Genomic DNA, 15,811 nt, shown 5'->3' with positions numbered 1-15,811 from the left:
CATCCTGGGAGGGTCTACCATGCAAGGTGATTCATAACCATTCATTCACCGTACAGCCGAGTGTCTTGCCCAAGGACACATGGACATGGACGAGCAGAGCCAGGGAGAACCGCTGGTCCTCAGACTGAAGGACGACCCTGGTCTACCACTGTGCCACATGTCTCTATTAGATGATGATGTCAGAGACTTTTCATCAGCGAAATGAGAATTATTACTTTTAAGTATGAACACTCGACCCGAGTTCAATGGTCGACCAATGACCGATGATGAGTAGGGCGGCTGTAGCTCAAGGGTGGCTGTAGCTCATGGGGATGAATGGTCGTCCCATAAACACAACCATGTTTCAGGTCTTCCTGCCATGTTGCAGGTAGTCTGTCATGTTTCAGGTCTTCCTACCATGTTTCAGGTGGTCCTACCATGTTTCAGGTCTTCCTGCCATGTTTCAGGTCTTCCTGCCATGTTGCAGGTAGTTTGTCATGTTTCAGGTCTTCCTGCCATGTTGCAGGTAGTTGCCATTGGATATTTCTGGTCCCCTGAGGATGATTCATAGAGATGTTGGTGATGCCCTGGCCCATCTTTGAACGGCATTTCCCCTGACAAGGTATTGGAAAACCAAGAGATTAGATCTTCATGAAATCTATGAATGGTAGTTATGAGCTGCTGAGGATGAATCCTCATGTTAGGTGACCTGCTTTCCTCTAGCAGCTCTTACGCTATCCATAGAACAATGTTTTTGGCCCACATGCTAGGGTTCTAAAAACATTTAATTTGTTGTCACTCTGTCCAACCTTTTCATATCATGTAAGAAGCATGACGTCTTTAGGGATGCTATTACACATTAGAATAAACCGTACAGCGCTGCCATTACTAGCAGCTAAACTACCATGTTTAAAGAGGCACTAATTAGCAGCTTTATATAAACGATGGATCAGATGACCTTTTAGTTTATTAAAATATGTTGTTTATAATGATGAACAGACTGAGAATCATTAGCAACTCAGCAGTTGTTGTTCTTTGCTCAAATGAAACCTACTATGTATTACAGGTATAATCAATTCCTAGATGCATTGGGGTTCTCTCGTAAATGATTCATCATATTTCATAATTCAAAGGGTTCCCTTTGCACACAGCAGTGAAGTCATGAAGAGGATGAGTGATATTCCTCTCTCCGTGATTAGAAACATGAGATCTTTGCCAACCGTCTTCCATAAACAAGGCAAATACTGCAGTGTAAGCAGTGTGTGTAAGAGGCCCTATAAAACCCATACACTTCCACTAAACCATAGGACGCATTTACATATGCAATTAAGAAGAATCATATAGAGGTAAAACCAAATATCTAGATTCATATAACCACTCAAAAGTGGGCCACATGCAAGGAAAGGCTGCAGGTAGTTTGTAACTCCCAAACATATTAAGTAAAGAAGTGTATAAATACTACTGGTGGACTATGTCATGTTTATATTAGATTATATTCTGTACATGCATCCACCCGCATGTACAAAATCTATGTAGCAAGACTATCATGTGTATGAAGACACCGGAAAGTATGCACCTTTGAGTTGATGGTGGTGAATCAACCGTGGACAGAGGAGGAGCCGCTGAGCTGGAGAACATAACCCAGCCTCAGTGTCCTGTTCATGCTGTTCCCTTAGCACACAGCTGCACCGTCACTCCTTGGAAAACTGTGGTCGAGGAAGAGCGACCAGCCGTGATATCCTGTGTGTGAACATCACCGCCACCAGACCTTCCATAAACAGAAGGCTGGCCCACGGGAGGCCGACACAGAAAAGTCTGAGCTGAGAGGAGGTCCCTGAACGCATCACCGCTGGGCTGAAGAAGATGCAGCCGACATCATGGTCGTCAATTACTGTATATCTGTGTGTGTGTGTGTGTGTGTGTGTGTGTGTGTGTGTGTGTGTGTGTGTGTGTGTGTGTGTGTGTGTGTGTGTGTTTGAAATGAAAGAGAATATCAATTTGTAGCTAGCCTTCCTCTCAAAATGAAAGTGAGCACAGGGCGAGTTCTGCGTCTCCTTCAGGATCCAAATGTGTCCGTGAACACAAAAGCAGTCTGTTGCTCGCCCAGTGAGATTGGGACTCACTAGGGTTTTTATTTGGGGACCAATGTTGTTTTTACCTCCGTTTAGCAACAGGAGTCGCAGTGGGACGACACAGTGAGTGAGAAGGTGTTTATAGTCTCGGCCACAGGGACCCTGAGGTTCCTGCTGGGCCAATGAGGCACCGGTGTTGTGGATCCAGACCTCACCTCGGTGAGACTTTACTGCTTGATGGAGGCGTGGCTCGGTTTAAACCAGTTACTTTACATGCAGGCCTCTCTTTTTCCTCCACATGGTGAAGTATCATTAGTTTTACAAGTTTTAATTATTAAAAGCTAAATATATCCACTTTTATCCTCTATTTTGTGCCTCCGGCTTGTGACCCCGGGATCTCATCGCTTCATCTTGAAGGTCAGCCCAGTTCCTAGAAGGTTCTAGTTCTCAGGGACAAGAAGGCTTGCCGGCGTAGCAACAAGCGAGGCTACACCGGTGTATCGTTTACGAAGGTCTTCATGGCCGTGACATGAGAGAGAACAGATGGAATAATCCCGAGCCTTAGCGGCGCTCTAGAACTGTAACCGTTCCTTTTGCATTCACAGGTTGTAGTTATCTAGGATGATCAAATGCACCTTCAAACCTTCCGTTCTTTACCGCGTAGAGAACTTCCACTTCAACTAATAAACTTTGTTCATAGACAGCTCTCAGGAACCTCGAGGTCACTTCATGGTTGAACTTTCAACTCACCACGTCCTGTTCCTGGACGACTCAAGAAAAGACTTGTGCTGAAACCGATTTATGAACTATAAGACCTTCGCTCAGGCCCTCGAGGCTTTATGACCCAGCGCTTCTGGTTTTACGGGCATCTACATTCCTGAGGGACACAGAGACACATCCAGTTGTGAATAAACAACTCAAAGAAACTATGCTAGTCCGAGTCTTCGTTAGTCTTTGTATTGTATACAGTGGTGGCCGTCAGGGCCTCTAAGCCTCTGCTGGCCTAAACACAATCACTAAGTTTACATTTTATTATTATTATTTTTGTATTTTTATAATTAAAAGTTGTAGCTATTTTATAATGTAATTGTTTTTCACAAATACACTACATGTATTATAATTATATTTCCCTATTAGCTTATGTTCTCATTGCCAGCTCCTGTGTTGCTGTTGTCTTCCTCCTCTTCAGCCTTCAGCCTTCATTCTGCTGCTTGTAAAGGGTCTTCTCATCCAATCACATTTCACCTCTGTTTCTCTATGCAATCGAGAGCTGGTTAAACTACATGGAGGCCTGCTAGCATTATGAAACTAGTGTTTCTACGTATGATTCTACTCTGCTCTTTGATTCTGGACTTTGACGCTGAAGGGTGATCACTGGACACCGCCTATATATATATATATATATATATATATATATATATATATATATATATATATGTGTGTGTGTGTGTGTATAAATATACACATAAATATGTGGACAGCTGATACCGCTGGGACACATGTCATATGTAAATGCCGCTGTGGCTCAGAGGTGAAATGGGTCGTCCACTAATTTAAATATCAGCGGTTTGATCCCCGGCTCTTCTGGTCCGCATGTCAGCGTTTCCTTGGGCGTGATACTGAACCCACACTGCTCCCAAAGGGTATGTGAGTGTGTGTGCATGAGCATTAGTTCCTGATGGGCAGGTGGCAACTTGTATGGCAGCCTCTGTCAGCAGTGTATGAGTCTGTGTGTGTGTGAATGGGTGAGTGATGGCATGTCGTGTCAAGTCTATTTACAATGTTCCATTTGATGTGACACACTGAGTGTTACAGGTGTGAAAGTCTTTCTCAAGGTTTAGAAACCACGGAGAGTGAATCTTGAGATGTTGACTTCATCAGCAGCTCGTCTGATGTGTTGGTGGTTTTGTTTCAGAGTCCTTTACACCTGGGACACCTGCACACACCAGATGTGACACCTGCACACACCTGATGTAACACCTGCACACACCAGATGTGATGCCTGCACACACCAGATGTGACACCTGCACACACCAGATGTGACACCTGCACACACCAGATGTGACACCTGCACACACCAGATGTAACACCTGCACACACCTGATGTGACACCTGCACACACCAGATGTGACACCTGCACACACCTAATGTGACACCTGCACACACCAGATGTGACACCTGCACACACCAGATGTGACACCTGCACACGCCTGATGTGACACCTGCACACACCAGATGTGACACCTGCACACACCAGATGTGACACCTGCACACACCTGATGTGACACCTGCACACACCAGATGTGACACCTGCACACACCTGATGTGACACCTGCACACACCAGATGTGACACCTGCACACACCTGATGTAACACCTGCACACACCAGATGTGACACCTGCACACACCTGATGTGACACCTGCACACACCAGATGTGACACCTGCACACACCAGATGTGACACCTGCACACACCAGATGTAACACCTGCACACACCAGATGTGACACCTGCACACACCAGATGTGACACCTGCACACACCAGATGTGACACCTGCACACACCTGATGTGACACCTGCACACACCAGATGTGACACCTGCACACACCTGATGTAACACCTGCACACACCAGATGTGACACCTGCACACACCTGATGTAACACCTGCACACACCAGATGTGACACCTGCACACACCAGATGTGACACCTGCACACACCTGATGTGACACCTGCACACACCTGATGTGACACCTGCACACACCTGATGTGACACCTGCACACACCAGATGTGACACCTGCACACACCAGATGTGACACCTGCACACACCTGATGTGACACCTGCACACACCAGATGTGACACCTGCACACACCTGATGTGACACCTGCACACACCTGCTCTCTGAGTGTAGTGTAAGCAGTGAGGGGACGACAAACACCAGAACAACACACATCACCTAAAAGTATGATACGCAAGATTCTCTGCTTTCTGTGCTGCCAGCGCCAACTGAGGATTATTAAAAATAACAAAAATAAACTTAATAGAAAGACTGCTGTCACTTTGAAATGCAGAAATTACATTTCAGCAGGCGGTGTGATACAAGTTGTGTTCAGACTGGTGGAGAGTTTTTAGTGTAGAATTGAGATCCACAAATGCCTTTTTGATTAAGTATTTGTAAATTAATTTAATGTATTCACAGTTATTAGTTTTTTGTGTATGGAATTTATTTGTGTATTTGTAGATTGTGATATAATAACTCTCTTCCTTTCCCACTTTAGCTTGAAGATGATTCAACAGAAAAAAACACAGAAGATGAGGAGGAGGAGGAGGAGGAGGAGGAGGAGGAGGAGAAAGAGGAGGAAGAGGAGGAAGAGGAGGAAGAGGAGGAGGCAGAGGAGGAGGCAGAGGAGGAGGCAGAGGCATCAGCAGGTGAAGATGAAGAAGAAGAAGGGTCCTTACCTGGCGACCCTGACGAGGAGGTTTCCACAGCGACCAGAGCCAAGCAGCTGGCGGAGCGTCTGAAGAGCAAAGCTCGGAAACTTCTCCGGGACCTGGGGAAGATCTTGGCCATCGGCCTGCTGGCTCTGGCCGGTAGGATCTGTTACTACATCATCTGTTACAACACCGTTCACAACACATGAAGAAGCAGCTGAGAGAAGCACAGTCCAGACGCTGGCATTAAGTCTGTTTATATTCACATTCATATCCAGAGACAGATGTTCACTGAACACCTTTTCATACGGACAGATATGCATAAACACATGAAAGTCCCTCATGTCTGTCAGGGAGACACTGACATGTTTGACTGATGTCACCTTTAATTAGTTTGAGTTCAGGCCTCTGACAGCAGACCTGCACCATAGAATCATGACAAGTGATTTAAAGGTTTTATATATAAATATGTATTATATGAATATTTATATTAACATACTTAAAATACTTAAACTATTATACTATAATGTTAATAATAAAAGTATACTATAGTATTATACTATAATATATATATATATTATACTATTATATATACTAATATTGTATACTAGTATAAGTACCAGTATACTTATACTAGTATACTATAATAGTATAAGTATACTATAGTATAATAATATTATACTAAAAAACGTTTGCGCAAAGCTACAAAAAACAGACTGTCGGATTAATAATTTGTATGCATTATTTACCAGAGCAATAAACAATATGGCTAACATTTTAACGTATGTTTAAGGAATTAAGATAATACAACATTATCTAAAGAGCAAACCTAAAGGATTTGTCAGTGAAAATAAGAACTTTCTGCAAAATACAACAATTAAACGATCGCTTTGGAGCTATTGGAAGACATATTTTAACCTCATTTATACATGCCAAATACTTTTCTGTTGATGAAACAACATTCCAGGACTACACTGTTTCACATTGATCACAGCGTTCAGTGGTCCGTAGTTTCCGTCTGTGTGTTTGTAATGTCGTGTCTGTCGGCCTCCTCCTTCCTCCAGGCATCACGCTGCCCTCTGCCTTCTCCGCCGTCTACTTCCTGCTTTTCATCGGCGTGTGCACGTGGTGGGCGTGCCACCTTCCCATCAGCCACCTGGGTTTCAATGCACTGTGTGTGATGGTGGGCTTCTTCACGGCGGGTCACATGGTGTGTCTGTACGTGTACCAGAGTCTGCTGGCCCAGGCCCTGTTCCCTCCACACAGTCTGTGGGCCAGGTGAGACCCGCATGTTTCCATTGCTGCAGCACTGGTAGCACTATGACCATATCTATTTATAATACTCGTCTTGTGAAAATATGATATCGTGAAAGCCCTTTCAAATGATTCTAACAATGATTTCAACCACTTCATTACCATGGTGAGAAGACCGGTAATATAATCTACTTAAGGTTAAGGAAAATAAAAATGATTGCAAGGCCCAGTCTTTGTTGGGTATTAAGGTAAATCATGTTCACATTTAGTTTACTGTATTCTCTGGATTGAGATTACTTTTTTTCTTCTCTTGCTCAAATCCTCCGCCAGCTTGACTACAGACACCAAAGACATGCGGGTCAGATTTAGAGACTCATGAGTCACTGGTAAGTCAAAAAAGCAGCACCCTTTACGGGGCATGGGCAGTTTTTTCCCACAGTTCAAAAAAATATTCCCAAACTACAGCTATCTTTTGTCTAAAACTGCCTTTGCATGAATTGCAAAACATGTTCAAATTGCAGCAAGCTGCAGAAATGTGCCACGTCATCGATATGCAACAGTTCCTCACATGTAGTGAATGGATCCTGCACTTAGTCCGTGTTCCTACCTTTCAAACTATGACAGCCCCCTGGCGTCAGTTTTGGACGTGCCAGTTTCCGCTCATTAATGCATACAGTCACTTTTCAAAATTGACTTCCAACATAGATGATGCTTTTTTTTAGGTTTACTTACGCACCAACATAACCGGGTTATGTTTAGGCAACAAAACGACTCGCTTAGGTTCAGGGAAGGATCATGGTTTGGGTTCAAAAGAGTTAAACAGGTCAGAGTTCCCTCTCTTATTTTAAATTGCAGTATGTTTGTGCACATCCTGGTAGCATTACAACTTACCTTCACCCAATACTCATTTTTACAGAGTAGAGCTAATGCACAAGCTAACGCACAAGCTAACGCACAAGCTAACGCAACCTCCGTTCACACTGCTGTTTGGCTGGCATACCGGTCACTGCAATTACTCTAAACATCATGCATGATAATTAATTACAAAACAATAATTGTCTGATTAAGTCAGTTGTGTCAAATTTAATGTGTTAAGGTTGTTCCTCCTCAGCTTATTTTGGACTCTTTACATATTCCTCGCTCACCGACAGCGTGTGGGGCGTGAGGCTGTGATGCTACGTCTATGACGATGTGCACCGATGTGAAAAATGTGACCGGCAAAAAAAACAGAAATATGAAACTGGTAGGCCTGTTCAAAAGAGTTTGTTTGTTACCTAAAATAACTACGCTTGTTCCACAACAGGCCTTAGATATCTACATAAACTTCACGATCTCCTGGGTGAAAGTCCTGCGTTTGTTTTACCCGGATTGGTTACAATGGAGTTAGTTGAAAGCCCAGTATGTCTCATACGGGCGCTAAAGGGTGCGTCTTTGTCAGGCGCTGAGGGGCGCCAAGCCGTGGTATTTGATGAATTTGGAGTGAAAACAGGTTTGCATTATGCCATAACCACATTTCTGAAGGAGCATAGTCACCTCCATATTACCAAAATCACTCCTTTTGTGCTTCGCTAAATCTCTGTGACCTCGAAAGGCCTCTCTACTCCCATCATGGTCCTTGCTGCCTGCACAGTTCACCCAATGCCATGTGACATTCTGTAGGCAGTGGGCTTGAAGCTCATGTTCCTTCCTCCCAGGAAACCATTAATATCTATTCATAGTGTGCTTGCCTTGCAATGTGGAATCGCTGTGTGAGAAAACAGAACGTGTGTGTTAGAACAGAGGAATGTGAGGACAGACTGGTTTCTGGATCGGTCCGTGTGGAGCGAGCAGATAGCAGCGGATGTTTCGTCACCTCTCTCTCTCTCCTCGCCCGACGCTGCAGAAAGAACGAGCAGTGCAGCATTCCACTGTTACGGATGACGTCTGGTTCTCTCATCTGTCACCACCAGGGTTCTTGCCAGGTGTTTTAGTTGCCTCGCTGGCAGCCCAGTGTGTGTGTGTGTGTGTGTGTGTGTGTGTGTTTATAGTTCTATACATATTCATAATTGTGACTCAAATAAATAGGAAAAACATTGCATAGTGATAATCACGAGAAGTAATTATAAGTTTGAACAACTACATTGATCAAGGTGTTGTTTTTTTAGTATTAGACATGAATCATGAAAACTAAAGTATTTGGGATCAATCATACATAACAAGTATGCACAATAACATGTAAGTGGTACTTCAACTTAGGGATGGGCGGTATGGCCTAAAATTGATATCACAAGCATTGACGTAATGGTACAGTATATATATTAATATAAATGCTTCTGAAGAGGTAGAGCATAATGTCAACTGTCAAATATTCTACTTAATCTATAGTGTTTATTAGCCGAAAACACGTAATTCAATTGAATAGAAAATACATGTTTATTCAAATAAAAAAATATTGAAATACTTTGATTAACAACAATAATCTTGTCAAAAGTAGTTTTCATGTCGTCATATAAGTTAAAGTTAAACAGGTCATAGTTCCTTCTCTTATTTTATTTGCAGTATGTTTGTGCACATCCTGGTAGCATTATAACTTACCGTCACACAATACTCATTTTTACCGAGTAGAGCTAACGCACAAGCTAACACACAAGCTAACGCACAAGCTAACGCACAAGCTAACGCAACCTCTGTTCACACTGCTCTGTGCGGTTGGCATACATTGCACTGCAACTACTCTGAACATCATGCATGAGGATTAATTACAAAACAATAATTGTCTGATTAAGTCAGTTGTGTCAAATGTGATGTCATGTGTTAAGGTTGTTCCTCCACAGCTTATTTTGGACTCCAAACATATTCTTTGCTCACCGACAGCGTGTGGGGCGTGAGGCTGTGACGCTACGTCTATGATGATGTGTACCGATGTGAAAAATGTGACCGGCAAAAAAAACAGAAATATGAAACTGGTAGGCCTGTAACAAGTCATAGCCGGCAGCCGATAGAACTGCACATCTCCACCGGTCAGCATCGTCAACATTCATACTGTCGGTACAGAATGTGCTTTCCCTAGAAGTAGTAGGCCTACTTTTCTCCAATGCGTTTGCCTATAACTTGGCCCTGCATAGTATTATTTTTAATTTGGTTACGTTGGGTTTTTGTTCTTGTTTGAACAAATTCTGAATGTGTTACGCCTCGTGGAAACACAGGAAAAGCAGGACTCAATTGCACGACCCAGACAGCAAGAGATGGTGTAGAAACACAGGCTTTACTCAACGGACCAGGTCGGGTTCACAGGTAGACCGTCAGCAGACAAGCATACCAGGCAGGGATGAGGCCAAAGACCTGGTCAAGAAGAAACAGGCAGATGTCAAAACCCAGACCATGGACACGAGGGAATTCATTGGAACATTGGACACAGAGGACAGGGGAACAAAGGGTTAACACAGGTGGAGGTGATTGGACGCAGAGGACAGGGGAACAAAGGGTTAACACAGGTGGAGGTGATTGGACGCAGAGGACAGGGGAACAAAGGGTTAACACAGGTGGAGGTGATTGGACGCAGAGGACAGGGGAACAAAGGGTTAACACAGGTGGAGGTGATTGGACACAGAGGACAGGGGAACAAAGGGTTAACACAGGTGGAGGTGATTGGACGCAGAGGACAGGGGAACAAAGGGTTAACACAGGTGGAGGTGATTGGACGCAGGTGGAGTCAATCAGGGGCGGGCACACAAACACAGTGGCGGGAAAACACACAAAGACAGGAAGTGAAGTGAAACGAGAAGAGAGGTGAGTAACACGAAATGAAACAGGAAATACTGAAATGACCAAAATAAAGCAACGTTACTAGGAAACAAGACGAGGCTGACAAACAGAGGTGCTGCAAAGACAAATGGACGAACACCACAAAGACAGGAACTCAAAATATGCAGGGAATGTAAAAATACAACCATAAACAAACTAAACCAAGTTGATGACAGAATGTGGCCAATAAAGCAGACTCTCCTTCTGGTGACAGGATTTAATAGCTCCACCGCTATTTAAAAAAGCTGATTCCACCGTTTTAATATTCCAGATGCATATATACACACTTCTGTTCACAACAGTATTAATAGGCATGTTCTTGCCTCCCGTTGTCTTCGTCCCAACCCTTCTCTCTCTCTCTCTCTTCATTCCTTCATGTCTAGACTCTTTGGGCTGAAGGCCATCATCAGCCCAGGAAACTGCTCCTCACCCTACGACCTAAACCTGAATGCTGATCATGATTGGCCAGTTTACGTCAACCCGGGAATACTGTTCCTCCTCTACATCACCATAACAACCGTTCTGAAGACAGGGTATCATGGATCACCTGACCAGGTAACGTCTTCATCACGACTGAAATCTGCCCACAGCAGAGTATTACAAAGAGAACGTATTGGACCGCATCATTGCTCTTGTTTACTTGTTCTTTCATCACATCGTGCTTTTTTTTTTGCCAATTGTCAACCTTTTCTTCAAAAGTCCATGCATGGCTGCACATGTTGAGACAACATTTTACATCTAAGGACTCTGACTTTGGTAAATAAGAAAAAATCTCAAAGTGAGTGTGAAAGTGGTGCGTTTTGGTCTTGGTATAACTTAGATGTGTAGCCCTAAAACTGAAGCAATTCTTACTTCACTAAATAATAAGTGTATTATAATGTGTTCACCTGCTTACTGGTCACAGGTTTCTGCTTTTTCCACTGTTTGTTATATGTTTGGGTTTTAAAGGAAGCATAAGAGCTTTTTAAATGTAACTTTGGCACAATGATTGTTGTGTATTTGTGTGTATGTGTTTCTGATCAGATGCTGTATGTGTGTGTGCAGCAGGTTGAGAAGGGGCAGCAGCAGGACAAAGTAGAAGAGGAGGAGATGGTGGAGTTACGCTCATGGAACCCACAGAAAAATGATTATGAAGATGACACACAGGTAAATATGAATTTCTCTATGTGTAGTGAAGTCATTCAAATGTGACCATGTTAAGAAACTATGACCGTATGGATGAATTGTTTCACATTCAACCCCTGAGAGTTATCTCAAGTGGAATGAAGTCCCATTCCTAAATACAAGTGTATTCAAACATCACATACATGTTCCAGCTCATGCTGCTGTCGCCGGGCACCGAGAGCAGAGGAGGAACCATGGCTGCAGAGAGCGAGCCGGATCTGGGTATGAAGGATCTATGCAACGAGAACAGTGACGTCACTCCATCATTACAACAGTAGCACACCTATGGGGTTTAGATGATTATAAATGAATTGGACAATTAGGAGGAAGTCATCTGCATCAGGTTTGATAACAATATTAAAATGAAAAAGATCTCACAGAGTTGGGCACCAAAACACCACACAGGAGGGAAACGCCAGACTGTTAAACTCTGCTGTAAATGGACTACTGTGTACTTATTTCTATTAAAATAATCTTACCACTAGCAGATCAGTCCATGAAAGAGAGTTTCCACTATTGACAGATGTCTATTCAATCATAATGTTGATGTTTTACCTTCATTTTGTAGTTTAGCGTTTTATTTCTGATCACACTGTTTGTTAAGGCCACTGAGGCGAGGACTCAACTAGAGAGTTTGTGCATCGGCAGGCAGTCAGTAACCAAACAAGTCTGGAAGACGTTCACCTCAGGGAGTAAAACATACAACATAAATACCCACAACTGTGCATAACTGATTTCCTCAGGTTAAGCCCTCACTGTCTCAACCATTCACCAGGCGACGTCAGATAAGTCGTTCAGGGTTTAAGGCCTTAGGGACACTTTAGGATTGGACCAATCACAATGCAGGAAACACACGAGAGCAGGAAGTGAGTTATCAGAAACGAGAGGGAGAGGTGAGTGACGAAATAAAACAGGAAACCCAAAGATGACCGAAATGTGAGAAGAAGGGAAACATGACTTAGGGAACTTGACGGCTGTCACAGTATCACTGAGGTTGATCACAGGATCACTGAGGTAGATCACAGGATCACTGAGGTAGATCACAGTCACAGTATCACTGAGGTCGATCACAGGATCACTGAGGTAGATCACAGTCACAGTATCACTGAGGTAGATCACAGGATCACTGAGGTTGATCACAGGATCACTGAGGTTGATCACAGTATCACTGAGGTAGATCACAGGATCACTGAGGTTGATCACAGGATCACTGAGGTAGATCACAGGATCACTGAGGTAGATCACAGTCCCAGTGTTCCTGCTCAGTGGGGTCAGCAGCATGGGGGGCTCACCTTCAGTTTACCCCTAAATAAAGCTTCATATGATCTGGATTAATGGCTTGTTTCCATGCCGTTGTGTTCTCAGTGATTAACTGTGTTATGTGAACATTGTTATCATAACGGAGAGGCGATGACCACAACTATACAAATAACAGCCAAGCTGTAATAAACTTAAGTTATCCTTGTTTCTATAGACCTTTAACAGCCTAAGTGACTCCTCCGATATGAGGACACGTGGTGTCTTGTTGTTTCTCAGTGGTCTGTTCTGTTCTTGTTGTTTCTCAGTGGTCTGTTCTGTTCTTGGGGTTTCTCAGTGGTCTGTTCTTGGGTTTCTCAGTGGTCTGTTCTTGGGGTTTCTCAGTGGTCTGTTCTGTTCTTGGGGTTTCTCAGTGGTCTGTTCTGTTCTTGTTGTTTCTCAGTGGTCTGTTCTTGTTGTTTCTCAGTGGTCTGTTCTTGGGGTTTCTCAGTGGTCTGTTCTTGAGGTTTCTCAGTGGTCTGTTCTTGGGGTTTCTCAGTGGTCTGTTCTTGGGTTTCTCAGTGGTCTGTTCTTGGGGTTTCTCAGTGGTCTGTTCTTGGGGTTTCTCAGTGGTCTGTTCTGTTCTTGGGGTTTCTCAGTGGTCTGTTCTTGGGGTTTCTCAGTGGTCTGTTCTTGTTGTTTCTCAGTGGTCTGTTCTTGGGTTTCTCAGTGGTCTGTTCTTGGGGTTTCTCAGTGGTCTGTTGTTGGGTTTCTCAGTGGTCTGTTCTTGGGGTTTCTCAGTGGTCTGTTCTTAGGTTTCTCAGTGGTCTGTTCTTGAGGTTTCTCAGTGGTCTGTTCTTGTTGTTTCTCAGTGGTCTGTTCTTGGGTTTCTCAGTGGTCTGTTCTTGGGGTTTCTCAGTGGTCTGTTGTTGGGTTTCTCAGTGGTCTGTTCTTGGGGTTTCTCAGTGGTCTGTTGTTGGGTTTCTCAGTGGTCTGTTCTTGGGGTTTCTCAGTGGTCTGTTCTTGAGGTTTCTCAGTGGTCTGTTCTTGAGGTTTCTCAGTGGTCTGTTCTTGTTGTTTCTCAGTGGTCTGTTCTTGAGGTTTCTCAGTGGTCTGTTCTTGTTGTTTCTCAGTGGTCTGTTCTTGGGGTTTCTCAATGGTCTGTTCTTAGGGTTTCTCAGTGGTCTGTTCTTGTTGTTTCTCAGTGGTCTGTTCTTGGGGTTTCAGGAGCCGGCGGCCCTCAGCAGAGTGAAAGCCCGTTCTTCCTGCTGGGGAAGGTGGTGATGCAGCAGAGCTACGTCTGTGCTCTCATAGCCATGATGGTAACTAGTATACACTTATAGAAGCACCTCATCTTTTATAGAAGACCAACGCAGAACACTTTACTGTCCACTCAACGAACACAACTGATAACTCACTCAGTTACAGCAGTGGTTCTCAAATAGGGTACGTGAGATTAAAATAAAATATATGTGAAAGTAACATCCATTCAAAAAGTGTTATTTAATACATATTCAATAACATATAAGTGTAAGTTCATGAACTGAATGTTATATACTCTATATTAAATCAGACACTGTGTATTACATCTTTTTTCAACCAAGAATGATTTGCGCTGTGGAGAAGGTACTTTGCTAAAAATATTTTGTACAGGTGGCACATCACTGGAAAAAGGTTGAGAACCACTGAGTTAGTTAAAGAGTAGAGAGCCAGGAGGATAAGACCACTGCTGCTGTACACATTGAGGTTCTCTAAGAGAGTCTAGTCACTCTGTTGTCCACAGGGACTTTAACACAACACAACCCTTTAATATCACGGACTGGTTTTGGCACCTTTGTCTCTTGATGACCCGCATACAAAGAGAAGCAGCACAAAGCCTTCCCTCTCTCATGTGTCCATGTCCAGGTGTGGAGCATCACATACCACAGCTGGCTGACCTTCGTGCTGCTGCTGTGGGCGTGTCTCATCTGGATGCTGCGGGCCAGGTACCTGGAGCTGACGGTTACCTTTAAATGCTCTGTGTTGATGCTTGTTCATTACCTGACTCCTACAGATATTGTGTTGGGTTTGGTTTTGTTAATCTAAAGAAAAGCACATCTTGAGTTTGAAGTCGTTGGACCGCTTCCTGCTGCTGATGTCTGTCTGTCTGTCTGTCTGTCTGTCTGTCTGTCTGTCTGCAGGCGGCATGCAGCCACGCTCTGCTCCCCCTTCATCCTGCTGTACGGCCTGGCTCTGTGCTGCCTGCAGTACGTCTGGGCCATGGAGCTCCAGCCTGAGCTGCCCACCACTGTGGGCACCATGAGCCTCAGACAACTGGGACTGGACCGAGCCCAGCACCCCTGCTTGAGACTGGGAGCGATGGTAAGATGAGAGAATGGAGACTGGGGGACTTGATGAAGTTACAGTCTGTGCAGCCCTGGTCTGATGATCTCTCACAGCTATGATCTCACATGGGAGAAGGTGTGCTCTCCTTGATGATATCCCAGGTTTAGTGAGAGAGGAAACAGCTCTGCACTCCATTCCTTCACATAAACAGCCGGCATCGGGTTTAACATTGTTAATAAACTCAGCTGGTCAGCACTTATCCTCCTCAGTTGCTCTCCTGAAGGGTTCTTCCTTTTTTGGGGATTTTTTCCTGATCCGATGTGCGGTCCTGGGACGGATGTCATGTGTTCACACCCAGATGTTCCTGGGATGTTGGGCTTTACAAAATGAACTGAATGGAATTGAACTGAATTATTGCTTTCCGTCTTTTTCTGTTTTCTCTCTCTCTCTCTCCCTCCCCCCCCCCCCCCCCCCCCCCCCCCCCCCCTCCTCTCTCTCCAGCTCCTGTTTACCTTGACCTTCTGGCTGTTATTGCGTCAATCAGTGAAGGAAAACTTCAGCAGGAAGA

At 44.1% G+C, this 15,811-nt stretch overlaps 1 protein-coding gene across 1 annotated transcript in view; it reads left to right on the top strand.

Moving 5' to 3' along the window:
- The window catches only part of piezo1 (piezo type mechanosensitive ion channel component 1 (Er blood group)), a 75,271-nt gene that overhangs the window by 23,356 nt on the left and 36,104 nt on the right, over nt 1–15,811 (top strand). Inside the window, exons 5-12 of the mRNA XM_079229825.1 lie at nt 5,328–5,640; nt 6,546–6,759; nt 10,902–11,073; nt 11,593–11,684; nt 14,090–14,240; nt 14,824–14,903; nt 15,099–15,279; nt 15,745–15,811. The exon at nt 15,745–15,811 is cut by the window's right edge and continues 39 nt beyond it. Coding sequence (XP_079085951.1) covers nt 5,328–5,640; nt 6,546–6,759; nt 10,902–11,073; nt 11,593–11,684; nt 14,090–14,240; nt 14,824–14,903; nt 15,099–15,279; nt 15,745–15,811 — 1,270 coding nt within the window. The remainder of the gene's footprint in view (nt 1–5,327; nt 5,641–6,545; nt 6,760–10,901; nt 11,074–11,592; nt 11,685–14,089; nt 14,241–14,823; nt 14,904–15,098; nt 15,280–15,744) is intronic.

This window comes from Taurulus bubalis (assembly GCF_910589615.1).
Source record: "Taurulus bubalis genome assembly, chromosome: 14".
NCBI lineage: Eukaryota > Metazoa > Chordata > Actinopteri > Perciformes > Cottidae > Taurulus > Taurulus bubalis.
The sequence above is the reverse complement of the archived record's forward strand: the minus strand, read 5'-3'. Positions and strand labels throughout refer to the sequence as shown.